At 27.7% G+C, this 17,011-nt stretch overlaps 1 protein-coding gene and 1 long non-coding RNA gene across 2 annotated transcripts; both read right to left on the reverse strand.

Annotated features, from left to right (window-relative positions):
• Window positions 1-1,031: 1,031 nt before the first annotated feature.
• Window positions 1,032-7,020, reverse strand: LOC135929838 (uncharacterized). Its single transcript, XM_065466566.1, has 4 exons — window positions 6,864-7,020; window positions 3,505-3,874; window positions 2,398-2,702; window positions 1,032-1,299 (listed from the first exon to the last, which is right to left on the reverse strand). Exons 2-4 carry the CDS (start codon window positions 3,696-3,698, stop codon window positions 1,121-1,123), a joined length of 678 nt encoding a protein of 225 aa, XP_065322638.1. The 5' UTR covers window positions 3,699-3,874; window positions 6,864-7,020; the 3' UTR covers window positions 1,032-1,120.
• Window positions 7,021-7,199: 179 nt separating this feature from the next.
• On the reverse strand, window positions 7,200-7,618 carry LOC135929488 (uncharacterized). The gene is made up of 3 exons (XR_010572599.1): window positions 7,515-7,618; window positions 7,334-7,466; window positions 7,200-7,292 (listed from the first exon to the last, which is right to left on the reverse strand). It is a non-coding gene; the product is annotated as an uncharacterized LOC135929488 (long non-coding RNA).
• Between the last annotated feature and the right edge of the window lie 9,393 nt (window positions 7,619-17,011).

Below are 17,011 nucleotides of genomic sequence, written 5' to 3' on the forward strand. Positions count from 1 at the left end.
TTTCTCCGGAAATAATTTTCTCAAAATTTTAAACTAAATTATTTGAGGATTTTTATTCCATGGATATATTTATAGGGAATTTTTTTTTCTTCTATTTTATTAATTTTGCAATTTTTAATATCTTAAAAAAACGGGGATTTTTTTCGGGGAGATTATTTTCCAAGATTCGCTAGAATTAGCAGATTTAACACTATACCCAAAATATGATTAATTCTCATAAAAAAATCAGGCAAACATTTAGGCCATGAATTGATTATTAAATTTTGAAAAACGGCAAGATTTAAGTCTATTTTTTATAAACGGCTAAATCAATATTTTAGCAAGAAAAAATGTTGTCTAAACCTCACTTGCCCTATAGATGTCCAAGCCATTGTGCCACCTATGAGCAAAAAATTTTCAGGCTTGCCTTCATACTTTTCTGGGTAAAATATTAAAATAGCCGTTTTTTCAAAAAAATAGGATCAAATCTAGTCGTTTAACAACGCTACTGATGAGTATCGATATATATTTTAATTTAAATTTTTAATTGACATGCAACAAACTAAAAGGATTTATTTAAGGCTTAAACTGACAATAAGGAAGGAAATACTGTGTTTCCGAAAAAAAAAATAATTCCTATCAAAAGGAAAAGAGAATTCTAAAGCCTCGAGAAAATGACCGATCGAAAATGAAGTCAGCACGAAAATAAAAAATAGTAAGTTAGTATATTTTTTAAAAATAATATTTAAACGTCATTTCTGGTTATTTTTAATTTTATTTCTTTTTATTTATAACTTTTGTTATATCTCCCTTTTAATTTTTCCTTATTTATTTCTTTTTCTCATTATTAATTATCCTCCTTTTTTCATATTTTTAGCCCTTATAATCTTTAATTAAAGAAATAATAATTCCTATATTCTGCCGTTATCTTTCTTCAATCGATTTTATTATTACGAAATAAATGATGTATATTAAATGAAATATAATACATTATCTACTATTTTTTAACATATAAATATTAAAGTTGATATAAATATTGTTTAGTATATATTAATATTAAGGGTATCACAAACACATCGAACAATGACTATTACAAATAACATTTTTTTTTAAAATAAATAAGATTCCATATTTTTTTATTCTAGAATTCCTTGATCAACGTGTAAGTTCCTAACATGGCTAAAAGCCCACCAATGTACAGCGGGGAATGGAAGGAGATCAAAGACTGTGCACTTCCGGCAATAAAAGGTGATAAAACCCTCGACAAAGAGGATACACTTTGACCTATGCCTATAAGTTCTCCCATATCCATTTGCGAATCTTAATTTAAATAACATTAAATATATAATGGGATAAAAATCGGATGATTTTTGGACCAAAATATAACTCGTGAGTCAAAAAGTGGGAAAAAATAACGCGGTTGGGTGGGCAAAAGGCCCCCCCCCCCCCTCCGCATTTTAAAAACTGTCGTATCTCATTCAAATTTCTTATTTTCGACATCGTTAATCTTAAAAATTAATTATAAATTCAAAAGATTTAATATATTAAAATAAGAGATCTACGAGAATTTTCGTCAGAATGTCGAAAACGGAGATCTGCAGACCCGGGACCATAGAAATGGATCCAAAAAAATGATATGAATTTTTTTAAAAATATGAGCAGGGCCTAAACTGGTAAAAAGATTTAAAAAATCCGGCGGACCGGGTTTAAAATAATTATATCAATTTAATCAGTGAGTAAATCTTATCGGTGTTTACGGCTCGATTTGAGCACTCAATATTTTTGGCCAGAAATATGATGCCTAAGCCTTGAAATTCCACCAATAAATGTCCAAACATGTGTTCCATCTTTGAGCAAAATCTTTACCTCGAATTCATAGTGGCGCGATTGCGATCGCGATTTAACAGCTGATTGATTTTTAAAATCTGTTTATGAGATCAATTTTTATTTGTTAATATTAATTTTATCTTTAATTCAAATTTTAATAATGATCTAAGAAATAATGATTTTAATAAAGAATAATTGATCTCATAAACAGATTTTAAAAATCAATCAGCTGTTAAATCGCAATCGCGCCACTATGAATTCAAGGTTAGGCTTGATTAATATTTTTCGAGATAAAATATCGAGTTAGCCGTTATTACCAATCGACCCAAATCGAGCAGTTCAACAACATAAATCTTATAATTGAGCTTTCAAGATCCATTTACCGCCTCGTATTTTCAAAATTTTTCCAAAAAAAAAAGAGCGACAAATAATATTAATTTTTACCTCCAAAAAATGTTTATTTTCATAAATATTATTCAGTAAAATAAAATATTACATGAAACAAAACTTTTTAAAAACGCAGTTTATAAATCGGAATAAATTTTTAACGACAAGGTTAACAATTTTAAAAATAAAAAAACAAAAACTTACTCGAATTTTCTTTCGGACACTTTTTCTGGTGCTGATTCACGTATCTTATACTCATCTCGTCTAGCAGGGTACGGCACCAAGAATTGCACAAACTATTCGCCAATATGCCCGTAACGATGCACGCCTTCCAAATAAGCGGGTAATTGAATGATGACCATAAAAATTGGACGTATCCTAAGGGTATTTTTTCCGGTAAATCGAACGACGGGGCCAGAAACCAGAAAGAGGTATATAACATCGATATGGTGTAAGCCGAGGCGGTGATTTTGTAAATGGATTGGGTTGAGAATTTTATCGAATTTCGTCTAAATATATTTACGCCAATTTTATAAACAATTTTAAAATATGGAAAGTGAACACGTGTTGTTTAAAAAAGTCTGATTTGGCATCGATTTTTCAAAAGGGAGGCCGATTAAGATTTTAGCGGAAATAATATTATGTAAGTATTGAGATGTCTAAGCATTTCTGCTAGCTATGTGCAAAATCTTTAGGCTTACGTAAGGTTATTTTGGATATAATCATCGGGCCGTTATCAAGTGCAAATCAATTTTTTTTCGTAACGAAATTACTAATCATCTTTATAAAGAAATTCAGGATCCTGGAATGTAAACTTAGGGAAAGGGATTCCGGAAATGTGCTTGTATACAGTTCCGAAAAAATAAATTATGAAAAATTAGAAAATATTATTTTTGAAATATGACGGATCCTACATTGCACATTTATTTGGATCTGGTCAGTTATAATATTATAAAAAAAATAAATTACGCATTAAAACAGAGAGCGGGTCATTTCGACGCGACAAAAAAAATTGTCGCCCGTGGAATTGTCACGAGCCGAAATGACGTCTTATCTTATATTTAGAAAAAAAAATTGTCTTAATTTCTATATAGGCAATTATGTAGGTAGCCATTTTAAGTGATTTTCCACACTGATATTCAACCAAGATCACCCTCGCAAAATAATGATTAAAATGCCGTAAAAATTAATTTATAAAAAAATTGGAATAGAAAAAATTTATGGCCCGAAAACCGGAAATGCAAATTTTATATATATAATAAAATATATTAAAGAAGAATTAAAATATAAAAAGGATGCCATTTCATAAACCCTAAAACGAGATAATCACCCATGATCTGGCTCGTCAAAAGAACGGCCAGTAAGGAGGCTAGTGTGGAAAAGGCCGACGACGCGGAAAATATCAGACCTATCTCGAAGCGCGAAAAATCGGATATATCTAGTTGTCTGTACAAGTCGTGCCTAAAGACCAATACGGCTGACACGAGAGCTAAACGAACGGTCATGAGACTCCTGAAACTGGTATTGAAACTCAGGTTGGGTAACAGGTTTCGGTATATTTGGCTCGTTAACTTTATCAAGCTTTTAAATGTCTCCAGTAGGCTATAAAGATTGATGTGGAAGGAATGAATGGCAGGACTGAAAGAACTCACAGAGCCACTGTATAAATAAAGAGCTAATGCTATTTTTTTAAAATTATTTTAAATATAAAAAAGAAGAGAAGATTTATAAATAAATGATAATTATCGATACTGTTAACGTTACTTTAAAATAATAGCGCGCTATAGCTACAAATACTTTTCAAAAAAAAATAAGCCGCTATAGTTATTATATTTTAAATGTAAGTTACTTTAAAAAAATTGTGTCTTTTTTTCCTTACCTACAAAAACGAATTAATAAATATTGCAGCTAGAGATCTGCAAAGTTAGGCCCGGCCCGAACGGCCTAATTCTATTTAAACTAATCTTTCGGGCCGAGCCGAGCCTAATATTTTTTAAAAAATTCGGGCCTGGTCGGGTGGACCTTGGAAATTTTTTTAAAATATATTTTAAATTTATCAATTTTATATTGAATTTTTTATGTAAAATAAAAATATTTGATTTTATTTAGTGAAATTAAACGACATATAAAATATGTCTCTTATTTTGAGTAATTATAAAAATTAATTTCTTTATTTTACTAAAATTCATCTAAAAAAAATATGTGGCTTAACTTAAATTAGTTATATTATTATACAGTTTTAGCTAACTTAAATTAACAATATATTATAGTTAGACACGAATCTTAATAAACGTAATAATTTTAATATATTTTGTATTTGCTTTTAAAGAGAAGATGTCTCTCTCAAAGTTTTTACCCAGCAAAATAACATCTATATTTTTTTTCGCCAGAAACATCCTTTGAAATAGATAAAATAATCTCTTAAAAACATTGGCTCTGGAATGGGATATGGGGGTATTATATTTTCTGAGAGGGGTAGTTTAAAAAGGAAGGGCAACTTTTAATATTCAAAAAATTTGTTATATAATTCAATATTATTTTTACCACCTTCCATAAGATGGAAATGATTATTTAAAAAAATTTGAGAACATTTAAACGTTTTCTTTTTTGTTAGGTGATTTCTTTCTTTTTTTTAAAAAAAAAATGTTGAGTTTAGAAATATATATATGTTTCCGAGCTAATCTACTAGGTGTTAGGCAGTTAATCATTTTATTCTTTTTTTAAATAAGTTTTTTAAAAAAAATTTATCAAATTTTTCCATCCTTTAGGTATGTTTTAGGATACTTGGATTGAGGTAATAAAAGTAATTCTGTCAAGATTTGTGAGAACCCTACTTTTTAATGAAGAAGCCAATGCTTAAAAATTTTTTTTAATATATAGAAAGATATATACGATTGTATACATGGTTTAAATTAGAATGAAAAGACAGAAATTTTAAACATTTTATATATCTTACCTTAATATGCAAAAGTATGTCATTTTATATAACAAATGTCTATTATGGGGGCTGGAATATTTTTTTAAAAAAATAATATGTTTAAAACTTGAAATAAATCAAATTTAACTAATTAATTTAAGAAAAGGGCAAATGCGTATAGAAAATATCATTTTTTTAAATCTTGTTTTTATTTATAATATAAATGACTAAATAATATTTAATACATTTTTATTTGTGAATGTTATAATATAATTAAATATTAACATTTTTTTTTGTTCATAATCACATTTAAAATCAAGTTCTTTAATTTTTTTTCTTTTATTAATATTTAAAAATTGTGAGATGATTTAGTTATTGCTGTTTCATAGTAGACGTAAATAAAATTTAAGATGTGTTAGTCCTGAAAAGGATCGTTAAGCAGAACTGGAAAATTGTTAATTAATAGCATCTGAATAAAATTGGAAATAATTTCCTTTCCCACTTTTGTTCTCCCATATGGTTACATCACGAGATCCTCTAAACAATTTAATGTATATTTTCCCAACTTTGAGTAGTCCAAAAAACATATCTCTATGAAGAATTAGACGATCCATTTCAAAATCATCTCAATAGAATATTGAAACATGATTTCCATCACAAGTTTTTGAAAACGCAAATTCTCCATATTAATTTTAAAAAATGATCCATTACTGGTTTGTTTTTATCTAAAACTTCATAATAGATTTGTCTATATATATAATATTCATTAATTGGCCCAAAATATTTGATATGATAAATTCGAGCCTTCTTCCAATCTTAAAAGGCGTCAATGGGATCCTTTAAATTTAATTCCTTTGCCTTTAATTTAACTTCACTTCAAAACTATCATCTTGTTGCAATTGCATCTAAAATTTAATTTCTAATGAAAATTTTATGAGCATTTAATAATTCCTTCATATTGATTTTAGTGATATTATTTGATATACAACGATGATCCTAAAGAAGTTGAACCTCTCATTTTCATCTTGGATGGTAAGAAATATCTCGAACAAAGGATAACAAATATTTTATTTACACAATTCACGGAATTTTCGCAATAATATTAAATGAATCTTGGATCATAGATTGCTCTAAATTCTTCATTAAGAATAGCATTTGTAAATCAGATATCCTACCAATAACGTTACCATCATAACATTGGCCTTGCATTTTTTTAAGATTAAAGAATATCTATCTTTGATTAATTTATCAACCCCAATAAAATTTATCAATAGGGGCAAAAGCCCCTCTGCCCCTCCCATGAAGTTAGTGCCTATACCATGTACCTAGAATTGGCAATGCAATTTACGTTTTTTGCCAACACGCCATAACTTTGTCAAGATCTTGCTGGGGAGGGGAGGGGGTTTTATAGGTGGGGTTTTTCTCATACATTTTATTGGGGGTCTATGGTAGGGTTATGTTACATTTTTATAAATAATTTTGGCGTGTCATCACATTTTTTGGAAATTTTTAAAATCATTATTTTGAAAAATTATTTTCTTGTTTTTCTTTTGATAAATGTCTTGGTAAGATGGAGTATGGGCTGGATTTTATAAGCTTAATATGATATTTATGAGAACAGGCAAATATTTATAGGGGAGGGGTAAGCTATGCCCATAACCATGTTTCTCATCTAAACTCTTTCTCCCTTCTTTAAATGTAGATGGAATAACATATTGCATTGTAAAAATTAAATAATCTCATAAGAATTTACCACAATTGATAAAATATCCTGAACATGCAATGTATAGCACATAAATAAAGTCATTGTATAGCTGGTATATGTAACCAGCCAAAATAGGCCCTAACACAAATCCTAAATTAGATACTACATTTAGTGTTGCTAATTGATTCAATATTGAGGTGTTTTCAATCTTTTAACATAAATAAAATTATCATTTTTTAAAATAAATATTACTAAAACTATAAGATTTCATTAGTCAATATATTCATATTTAATTTAATAAATTCTATTTTTATCTGAATGTAAGTAAAATTGAAATGATATAGCAGTATTTATCTAGGCACAATAAAAAAGATTAAACTTTCACTTTATCATTATAAAGCTGTGGTTTTTGATTGATATCTTTTATATTTGTTGCTATAATTGACTTACACAAGCTTCTTGAATGTTTAAAAATACCTATATTTTAATATAAATAGTTTAAAGATCTAGTTATTTACCAGACAAAATTCTTGAAATTAAAATTATATAAAAGTTATTAAATGAAAGGCTCAACATCCAATAAGATATTCCTGCTCCAAATAGGCAAATGGATAAAATTAAGAGCCTTGGCATAATATCACTAAGCTTTCCCTAAATTTAATAAATCGGTCATTGTCATGTATCATTAGTTACACTTACAATTATAGGACTGCTAATCATTTGAAATATTCCATATATTGACCACAAAATTCCAATGTAAAAATTTGATATGCCGCATTTATAAAAATAGTTATTTAAAAGTGGAATTATTAAACTTATATTGAAATGATCCTATTAACATATTTCATTATATAGGTTTAATAATAAAAATATTTACTATAAATGCAAGCAAAAGCATACCTTCATACAGGTAAGATTTTGAAATAGACATGCTTTTAAAAAAACATATGATTTAATTAATAAATAATAGATGGCAGTATACGATAAAACATATAAAAACTCATTTCTTTTATTTTTTAAAAATTATATATATTTAAAATAAGTTGCAAACTATTTGTAAAATAAAATTGATATAAAAACTATATTAAATAAAATAATAATTATACATTTAATTAGGTATAATCAACGGGGATTATAGACTCATGTATGGACATGCAGTTAGAATGGCAGATTTCAGTTGATATTATCTGTCGAAGGTAGAAGCCTTCTTTTGGGTCATCTGTGATTAAGCATTGTTTTGAATAATTTTAGGGCTTGGGGTCCAAATGATCCACAGATATCTGAAACTACCGGAACAAACAAAACATTATTAAGCTTGCTATATTTGTTTGTTTTTGTGTTTTCGGCTTTCGTGATAGAGTTGGAAGAAAAAGATCGGGCAAAACGATCCACGCAAGTATAATCCCAAGCGAGAGGTAGACCTTGGTTCCAAGCGACTAGCGTCATACCATCTAGTCTGGTTTGATTGTCAGGGCTGAGGCCGGATGGTTCCAGGGTGGAGGGAATATTTGAGGATTTCAAGGTTCGGTTGATGATTAAATTGATACATTATTCAACTTTTCTTTATTAAATGAACGTTATTAATTAAATAATATGAAATGTAATTTTAATTTGTGAAATAATTTATTGCCAATGTGCTGTTATTTTATATCATATCATATTGTATTAAATTATTATTGGTATTTTAATAAATCTTATTTATTATCTCTTTTTCTTTTAAACTATAGTTTTCGCGGACATTCACATTGATGTTTTGGATGATGAAGCCAGTGGCGTCGCTATGGAGGTGGGGAGTGGGCGCCAAGGGGCTCGAGCCCCTGAAAAATTTGAATAGCCACCTGAGGTAAAATATTTTTTTAATGACTCCTTAATATCCCTTTGAACTAAAAATAAATTTTTTTAATGGCTCCCTGAACAATTTCTTTTATAATTCTATTGAATAATTTATAGATTTAATTTTATTATTTAAAAATTAATAAGACCATCAAAATTTTTATTAAATGAATACTATTTTAATTATTAAATTAGATTAATACATATATATTATATTTTCACTATGTCAGCTTGCGATCAAATTCTGTGTTAAAAATATATCAATATCACTCACTAAATATTAATTTAGCATTAACAGTTGAATCTTAATTGACTTTTATTATTTAAATTTTTATATAACCCTAATTAAATAAATATAATTATTAATTGAAAACTAAATATTTAATATTGTAATTAACCGAGTTTAAAATGACTAACTACTGTATATTTATTTCTAAATTTTATTATCATACCTATTCCTAAAAATATTTTCAAGATCCAAATAAGTATAAGAGATTTCTATATAAAAAGTAAGTAAGTAGACATATAGTTTATTATCCTATATTATATGCAGTTGTTTATAAAATATTAGTTAAAATGACACTTTTATTGACGTATTTGACAGTTATATAATATATTACAGCTAATATATTTTACCAATAAATGCTTTTAATACTAAATATAGTAACAATTTGTATACAAATAATTAACGCCATCTATTTAGTTATTAATAATTTTAAAAATTAAACATTTTATTATTCATCTTTCAATAAAGGTAATAAATTTTACGTGTTTTTAGGAAAGCTATTTTTTTTTATTTTTCGAAAAACAGTTTTGTGTTAAATTTAAAATACAAGTATATTTTTGATATTATTTCAAACTACTAATTTTAAGATATAATATACCAACTAGAGATGGTGCGACAATAATATATAAAATTTTAATTGCTTTGAAGATATCACTCTGTTCTTATTTTACAGTTACAAAATGTTTCATTTCTAATTGGTCATCCTTGCCGTATAAATAACTCAAGGCTTCAATATATTTGCATAATTTCTTCTATAGAATTTTATTGTTTTTGTTTCATTTCTAGCATAATAAATTCTGATATGGGTTACCATCGTGAGTGTCATGGCTATGACTGTAAATTAACCAGCATCTATTATTTGTGTGGCTATGTAATTTAAGAATATTACTACAGCTGCTCAGAGCATATGATTTCATATTTTAGATATGCAATAAAATATGAAATCATGGTAAACTGTGTAGTCGTTTGTATATCATTAAAAATGGAAGATAATCTTTTAGAAATTTAATATCTCACAATAATTTTCTCGATTACTTATCTAGCTTCCACCATGTTATCTAAGAGGAAGCTCTAACTACCATATAGTTTTATGATTGGATTGGTCGTTTATATTCTCTTCTTTCAAGAATTGTTAATTTGGTAAGGCCTATAAATTTTTTCTTATCAGTCCATTCTATAAAACATTCTAAAATGGTAACAGAAAGTTATATTAGTTTCATCGCCTTATGTCAATGTAAGTTGCTAAGAATTATATATATATACTATGTGGTTTTTAAAAACCATAATCAATTGAGGCATATGTATGAATTAATTTACATTTTTTATCACTTGTAATTCTTTAGACGCAAAGTTTTTTTATATCAACCATCGAAAATATTTTATACTGTAATAAATAGATTTTGTATTAAAAAATATTATTTTTAGAAATATCTTGTATTGTTTTAATTATTTATATGTTAGTTTATTTTGTATGCATAATATAATAAATGACAAAATATGAAATTCAGAATAATTGTTTAGGAAAAAGTATAATATATTAATATAAAACCCGACCGACGCCCAGGTAAAAACGGGCCGAAGGCTCGCAAAATAGTATGAAGGGCTTCGCCCCCCATAAAAATTTTTTAGTTGAGCCCCCTGAAATGGTAAAGGCTAGCGACTCCCCTGGATGAATCATTATATAATAGTCATGAAATATATAAAGATACACAATTTGAACACAATAAGTTAATTGGTAAAATAAAAATAAATCGAATGATTAAAAATGATAATCTAATGCAAAAATAACTTTTCTGATATACAAAATAAAAAATAATAATATTTGAAATATTTTTATTTAAATTGTTTTTGTAGGTAAAATAATAAACATCAATTTTAGAATGACTTCTTAAAGTAAAATGAAATATAAAAACTTATTTGTTGCAATGTTTAAAAAAATAGTTAATAATATTACACCACATTTTGTTATATAATCTGCAACAAGAAAATTATTTTAAAATATTTAAGTCATATTCAGCTAGTGTTGTTAAACGGCTCAATTTAGCTAATTTTAAAGAAGGTTAACTCAAGAATTTAGCCGTTAGTAAATTAATTAAGCTTATTTTTTGCCGGAAAATATACCATAAATATTTAGGTTTCTATTCGCGAAATTTCAAGGTTAGATAATAAAATTTTTTAAATCTTGATGTAGACTCTTTTACTAATTGGTCAAATGGAGCTAACAACACTACATAAGATTGCAAATATCTTTGAATATATTTTTTAAATAAGAAAGATTTTTGATCAAATTTTATATAGAAATTTTGAATATTTTTTGTAAAAGATCTTTTCATATAATAAGTAAATCTTTAATAATTCTTGTAAAAAATTATCTATGATAAAATAACAATATTCTTTGAACTCAACTCAATATAGTTTTAAATTTAACTAATTCGAACCTTTTGCAAATTAATTTTAAATTAAACCTTTGTCCCAAATCCACATTCGTAAATATTTCCGGAAAGATTTTGTAGCAAATACTATTCAGCGAAGATTATATTGCAAATTTTTATAGCAAAATCTTTACCGCGAACTCATGAGCGAATACATACAACGAAACTTTTATCGTGAATATATTATTATTAAAATTTTATCGTCTGTCATTATCGTGGAAGTTAGACAATACAATATAGAGAAAGCTAATTTTCGAATTATATATAGCGTATAAATTAACATAATCAATATTGGGAAATAGTGTTAAAACAATACCTCGATTTTATTCCCCCTTTTTAGCTATCACCATTTCTTATGGTAAGTTCCTTCAATCTCTTTCCACTTTATCATCCATACTCAGAGTCTACATGACAGGATTTTGACTGGATTCAAACCTCCTTCAAAAACCTTTGCCTACACCCCTAAAAATTCCCGTCGCCTTCGGCGGTGGTGTCTTTTTATTATTATTTTCACCTATTTATTAATTAATACTCTTTTTAAAGAATTTATAAAGGATAACTTAAATTAATCTATCTCTACTACCAACTATCGATATTTTATGAATATAAAGAATTTATTTTTAGATAATAAATTCAATTAAAACCTCCATTATTTACAATGAATTTATTATTCTGGCATTATGAGCTTGCTGAAATATCTAAACCTTTTAAATTACATTTAAAAGGATAGTTTATTTGGAAAACAATGTGTATGATTGTTTGCAATATATAGATTTGGTCGATGAATTGTATTATAATACTACTATAATAAAAATATTAATTTTTACAGCAATAAATTTTGTCCTAATTCATCTCAAAATTTAATAAATAACCCCCCCCCCCCCCAAAAAAAAAAAAAATTATCCTACCCCCATTAAAGCAGCTTACCCCATACCCCCTCAAAAAAATAGGATGCAAACTGTTCCTACCCCTCCCGCTCATGTAGACGCTGCCCGCACTATCTATTTTTATATTTCTGATCGATTCCATTTGGGTCTCCTAACGGAATATAGCTATCGAGGCCATTGTATCTTGGTCTTACACTGAAGTATCAATATCGACAGATATCTCACGTTTTCCTCACACCAAAGTATCAATATCGACAGATATCCCACCGGTGAACTATCGGAACGGCCCCCGAGGTCACAATCCTAACACTGGCCAAGAGATCGTTATCATCCTTGAATTACCCACGAGTTCATCTGGCCATCTTATTTGGTTTATTGGACAAATATCCTAGCACCCGGCTGTCCAAGCCTGTCGATGACCAGGGTGGCATTTCTCAGCACAGAAAATTTTCTTTACATATGTCTGGACATATCGGTCACCGAAGAAAAACCACAATTTTTGTTACTTACCAGGATTGAACCTGCGACCTTCTTACAAGCATACATCATACACCACTAAGCCACCGCGGCGATCTAAAGCAATACCGCGATAATGACTAGTAATAAATATTTTCTTTAAATTTTTGGCATTAAGAAAAATATATTTCTTGTTTCATATATTTTTTTCTAAGCGATTTATCTTTTAATCTGTGTATCCATTTGTTGGGCAATACTTATATTAGTATTAAGAAATATTTTGAAAATTCAGTATTTTGAATAATTATTCTCAAAGTTTAAGTATCTTTTTTAATATTTAAGTTTTGATTCTAAAGTATTAAATATGCCAATTATAAAATATGTGATTCGATAATCTGGTTTAATACATTTATAATTTAGCAGAGATAGCATAAAAGAATTGCCTAATTATGATCGTAAAATCATTTTATGTACATAAAAAATTTATAGAAAAGTATTTGATTATATAAAATATTGCATATTTTAAATGCGCGAATGTAGTCGAAGAAAACTACGGTGAAATTATTAAAATGCAACCTTGATCATATACACCAAAAATAGTAATTGACAAATGATTTATTTTAATTTCGGGGAAATATAATATATATCAATATAATTTATTTATTATAACTTATTTTATATAAATATACAGAACAACATTTTTTTAAGATAACAATAATATTTTAGTTTTGTAATTCGTTATTATTTAACAAAAAAATATAAATTGATAATAATTTATGGTACAATATTGCCTAATCTAGTTGCTCATTACACCAAATCTGTTTATTGGTGACAGGCTGAAATGTAATATTTTTCAGTTATATATTTTACTTTGTTAATGTTTTGTTAATTTCATAATTTAATTATTATTACCTTTTCTTTGTCTAAATAAAATTAAATTGAAGTAATTTTGTATTTGTTGTTAAATATTATTATTTGATAACTTGTGTCATAATATTACTGTAGTAATACCAACTACTAATTTATAAACAATATGACTACTAATTTATATTTCAATTTATTTTTAACATCAAATTTATATTATTAATTTTCGAATATTCTATTCTATTTTTATATATAATATCTATAAATAATATTTTACTAATTTATTACATTTCCTTCAAACATTTTAAATTTATATTTCTTCAATAAACCTCTAAACGATTTTTTAACTTATCTGCATGCTTCCGTAATGTTTTCCCGGAAGATTCAACAATATAAGAATAAAGTCCTATTCTTTCTTTAATTACTCCCCTTCCAACCATTGGTATTTTTATTATTTAACCATATAGGTTGTGAGATTTCAAATTCTCTTTCCTTTGAATGTAAATCATGATGAAGGCTTTGTTTATCAATGGCCCTTACTATTTCGTGTTCGGCATTTGGTCGGATCCAATCCAGACTTGTTTTCAATTGCCTCCCAAACATAATTTTAACAGGAGATCTCCCTGTGGAACTATGCTCTCCCAATCGGTAGGTTGTTAAAACCTGTGTCATAGCTTCTTCGGGATCGCTTATTGAATCTCTCGTCGCATGACCTTTTAAAGTTCGTACTGTACGTTCAGCTAATCCATTAGTTTTTGGATGATAGGGTGCTGAACGTATATGACGTATATTATTTAAATCACAATACCTACGGAATTCCCCTGATAAGAATTGTGGTCCTTTGTCTGACACACTGGACTTGGGTATTCCAAACCTAGCAAACCATTTATTTAGTCGTTTTATCATAGCATCAGCAGAGGTATTCTGCATTAGATCAACTTCTAACCATGGTCTATTTTTCTGGCATCCAGAACATATTTTGATAAAATTTTCTATATCAACATCACATCTGGGCCACCAACAATACAATCTAAAAATAGATTTCATTACATTTTCCCCAGGATGTCCCTAGTGAATCATTCCTAACACTGCATTTCTTAATTTATTAGGAATAACCAATCTCCCATTCCATTCTATAATATTACGATTGACAGAAAGCTCTTCCCGTCGATTATAAAAATTAACTATTTCTTTATCTTCATGGCGATCAAAGTTTCGCCAACTTTGCTGAATATGTATTTCTACTTTTTTTAATATTAAATCTTGCTTCGACTCTCTTCGTAGAATATTTTCTGACAATTGTATATCATCCAAATTAATACTTCGAATATCCAAAGCATGTTTAGAATCTTGATTCTCTTCCGAAATTTCTTGTTTTTTATTAATCAAATCTTGAATTCTAGAATCTAGTGTTATGCAACATTTTTCTTTTTCAATATTGTTGACCAAATTGCGTACTTGTTTAATCATAACCTGACGAGGCATTTCTAAATTGAATGCTATAATCCATGGTAATCCGAAAAGAGGCACCCCAGTTGTATTCATTATTACCACTGTTAGAGTCCTTGTCTGTGATCCAATCCTAACATTGACTTGGGTCTCGCCCTTAACGTCTAACGGATGATCACCATATGCAGTCAATGGACTGGTTGACCTAATTTTTGGTCGCCCAATACTTGTCCATATATCAATTCCTATCAATGACGCTTGTGAACCTGTGTCAAAATCAAATTCAACATCTAACCCATTTATCTCTGCAGTTAGTTTTGCTCGATTCTCTCGATTTTGTTGAATCTTCCAAATATTATGAATATAATCACTTGATGACACTCTTATATAATTTAAATTTTTGATTTACAGCAAACTGCAAAATGACCAATTTTTTTACATTTATTACATGCCGCATTTGTAGCTGGACATCTCACTTCTCGGTTATGAATAAAACCACATTTATAACATTTAAGTTTATTATAATCTTTATCATTATTATATTTGTATTTATTATTCTCTTTATCAAATGTATTATTATACTTGACTTTATTATAGCCTTTATCAAATGTAGTCGTCGTTTTAATTGGATGTTTATAATTATTATAATAATCATTATCATTTCTTTTGTTATTATCATTTATCTTATTAATAACAGGCATATTTTTATTTGCCATCTCTTTATCTGCTCGCTCAGAAGCTAATGCCAGATCAAGAATAAATTGAAAAGTCAGTACATTATTATCTCTATCAAGACCGTCGGGATATAGAGCTCTAAGATCTCTTTCCAATCCTGGTATTTCCATGCCAACCATAAACTGATCACGTAAACGCTCGTCTATATCATTAAGATAATGACAACGCTTGCCAATTGTTCTAATTTTATCTGCAAATTCAGTTATGGTTTCAGTTGTTCTCCGTAATCTAACGAAATCAAATCTAGAAGCAAAAGCTGTTGACGTCGGTTTAAATAGTTTAAAACATATTGACTTAATTTCCTTAAAAGATAAAGTTTCGATCGAATCAGGATAACAAAAACGGTCCACCAACTCAATATTCTTATTGCCAAAAAATGTTAAAAAAATATATATTGACATTCAGATAGGCTTACCATTTTTAACCGAAAACTGGCTTCCCATTGAGAAAAATATCTGTGGATTGAAGTGTCCAACTCGAATTTATCAAATTTAATCGTAGATAAATCCGCTATTTTTTTTGAATCTCCATTTAAGGAATTATTTTCTCCATTTAAGGAATTATTATCTCCATTTAAGGAATTATTTTATCCCATCCTCGTCGCCATTTGTAGTAATACCAATTACTAATTTATAAACAATACGACTACTAATTTATATTTCAATTTATTTTTAACATCAAATTTATAATATTAATTTTCGAATATTCTATTCTATTTTTATATATAATATCTATAAATAATACTTTACTAATTTATTACAATTACATTTAACATTCTTAAACGAGAGCCCTTGCCTTCTCTTCTCCAAATAACGTCTGACCTTATTTATGATAATATATAAAAAAATTTGACCAATCTAATCTAAATATTTTTTTAACTCTGAAATCATAGTCATCAATTTTTTTGATTGGACTGTTGGAATATACGATATTTAAATGAAAACAGAAATATAAGTGGTACATTTAAATCAATCTGATCAGGCATAGATAAAAATGTCATTAATTTCATATTCTCATCCAATTATCAACTAATGGATGCTGACTTATTTTCTATAAAAAAATTTGGAGGCCAATCTTGGTGAGCTAAAATAAGTTTTAGGGAAACCTGGTCCCTGCTTGGCTACGCAGCTACCTAATTTTTAAAAACCTTTAAAATATTTTAATTCAAAATTTAAAGTTGATAAATACAGGTCTAAAATAATTTTATCATTGTTTGATATAAATATAATAAACTATGAATAAATCGAATAAACT

This window comes from Gordionus sp. m RMFG-2023, chromosome 5 (genome assembly GCF_954871325.1).
Source record: "Gordionus sp. m RMFG-2023 chromosome 5, tfGorSpeb1-WG-v2, whole genome shotgun sequence".
In the NCBI taxonomy this organism is placed as follows: domain Eukaryota; kingdom Metazoa; phylum Nematomorpha; class Gordioida; order Chordodea; family Parachordodidae; genus Gordionus; species Gordionus sp. m RMFG-2023.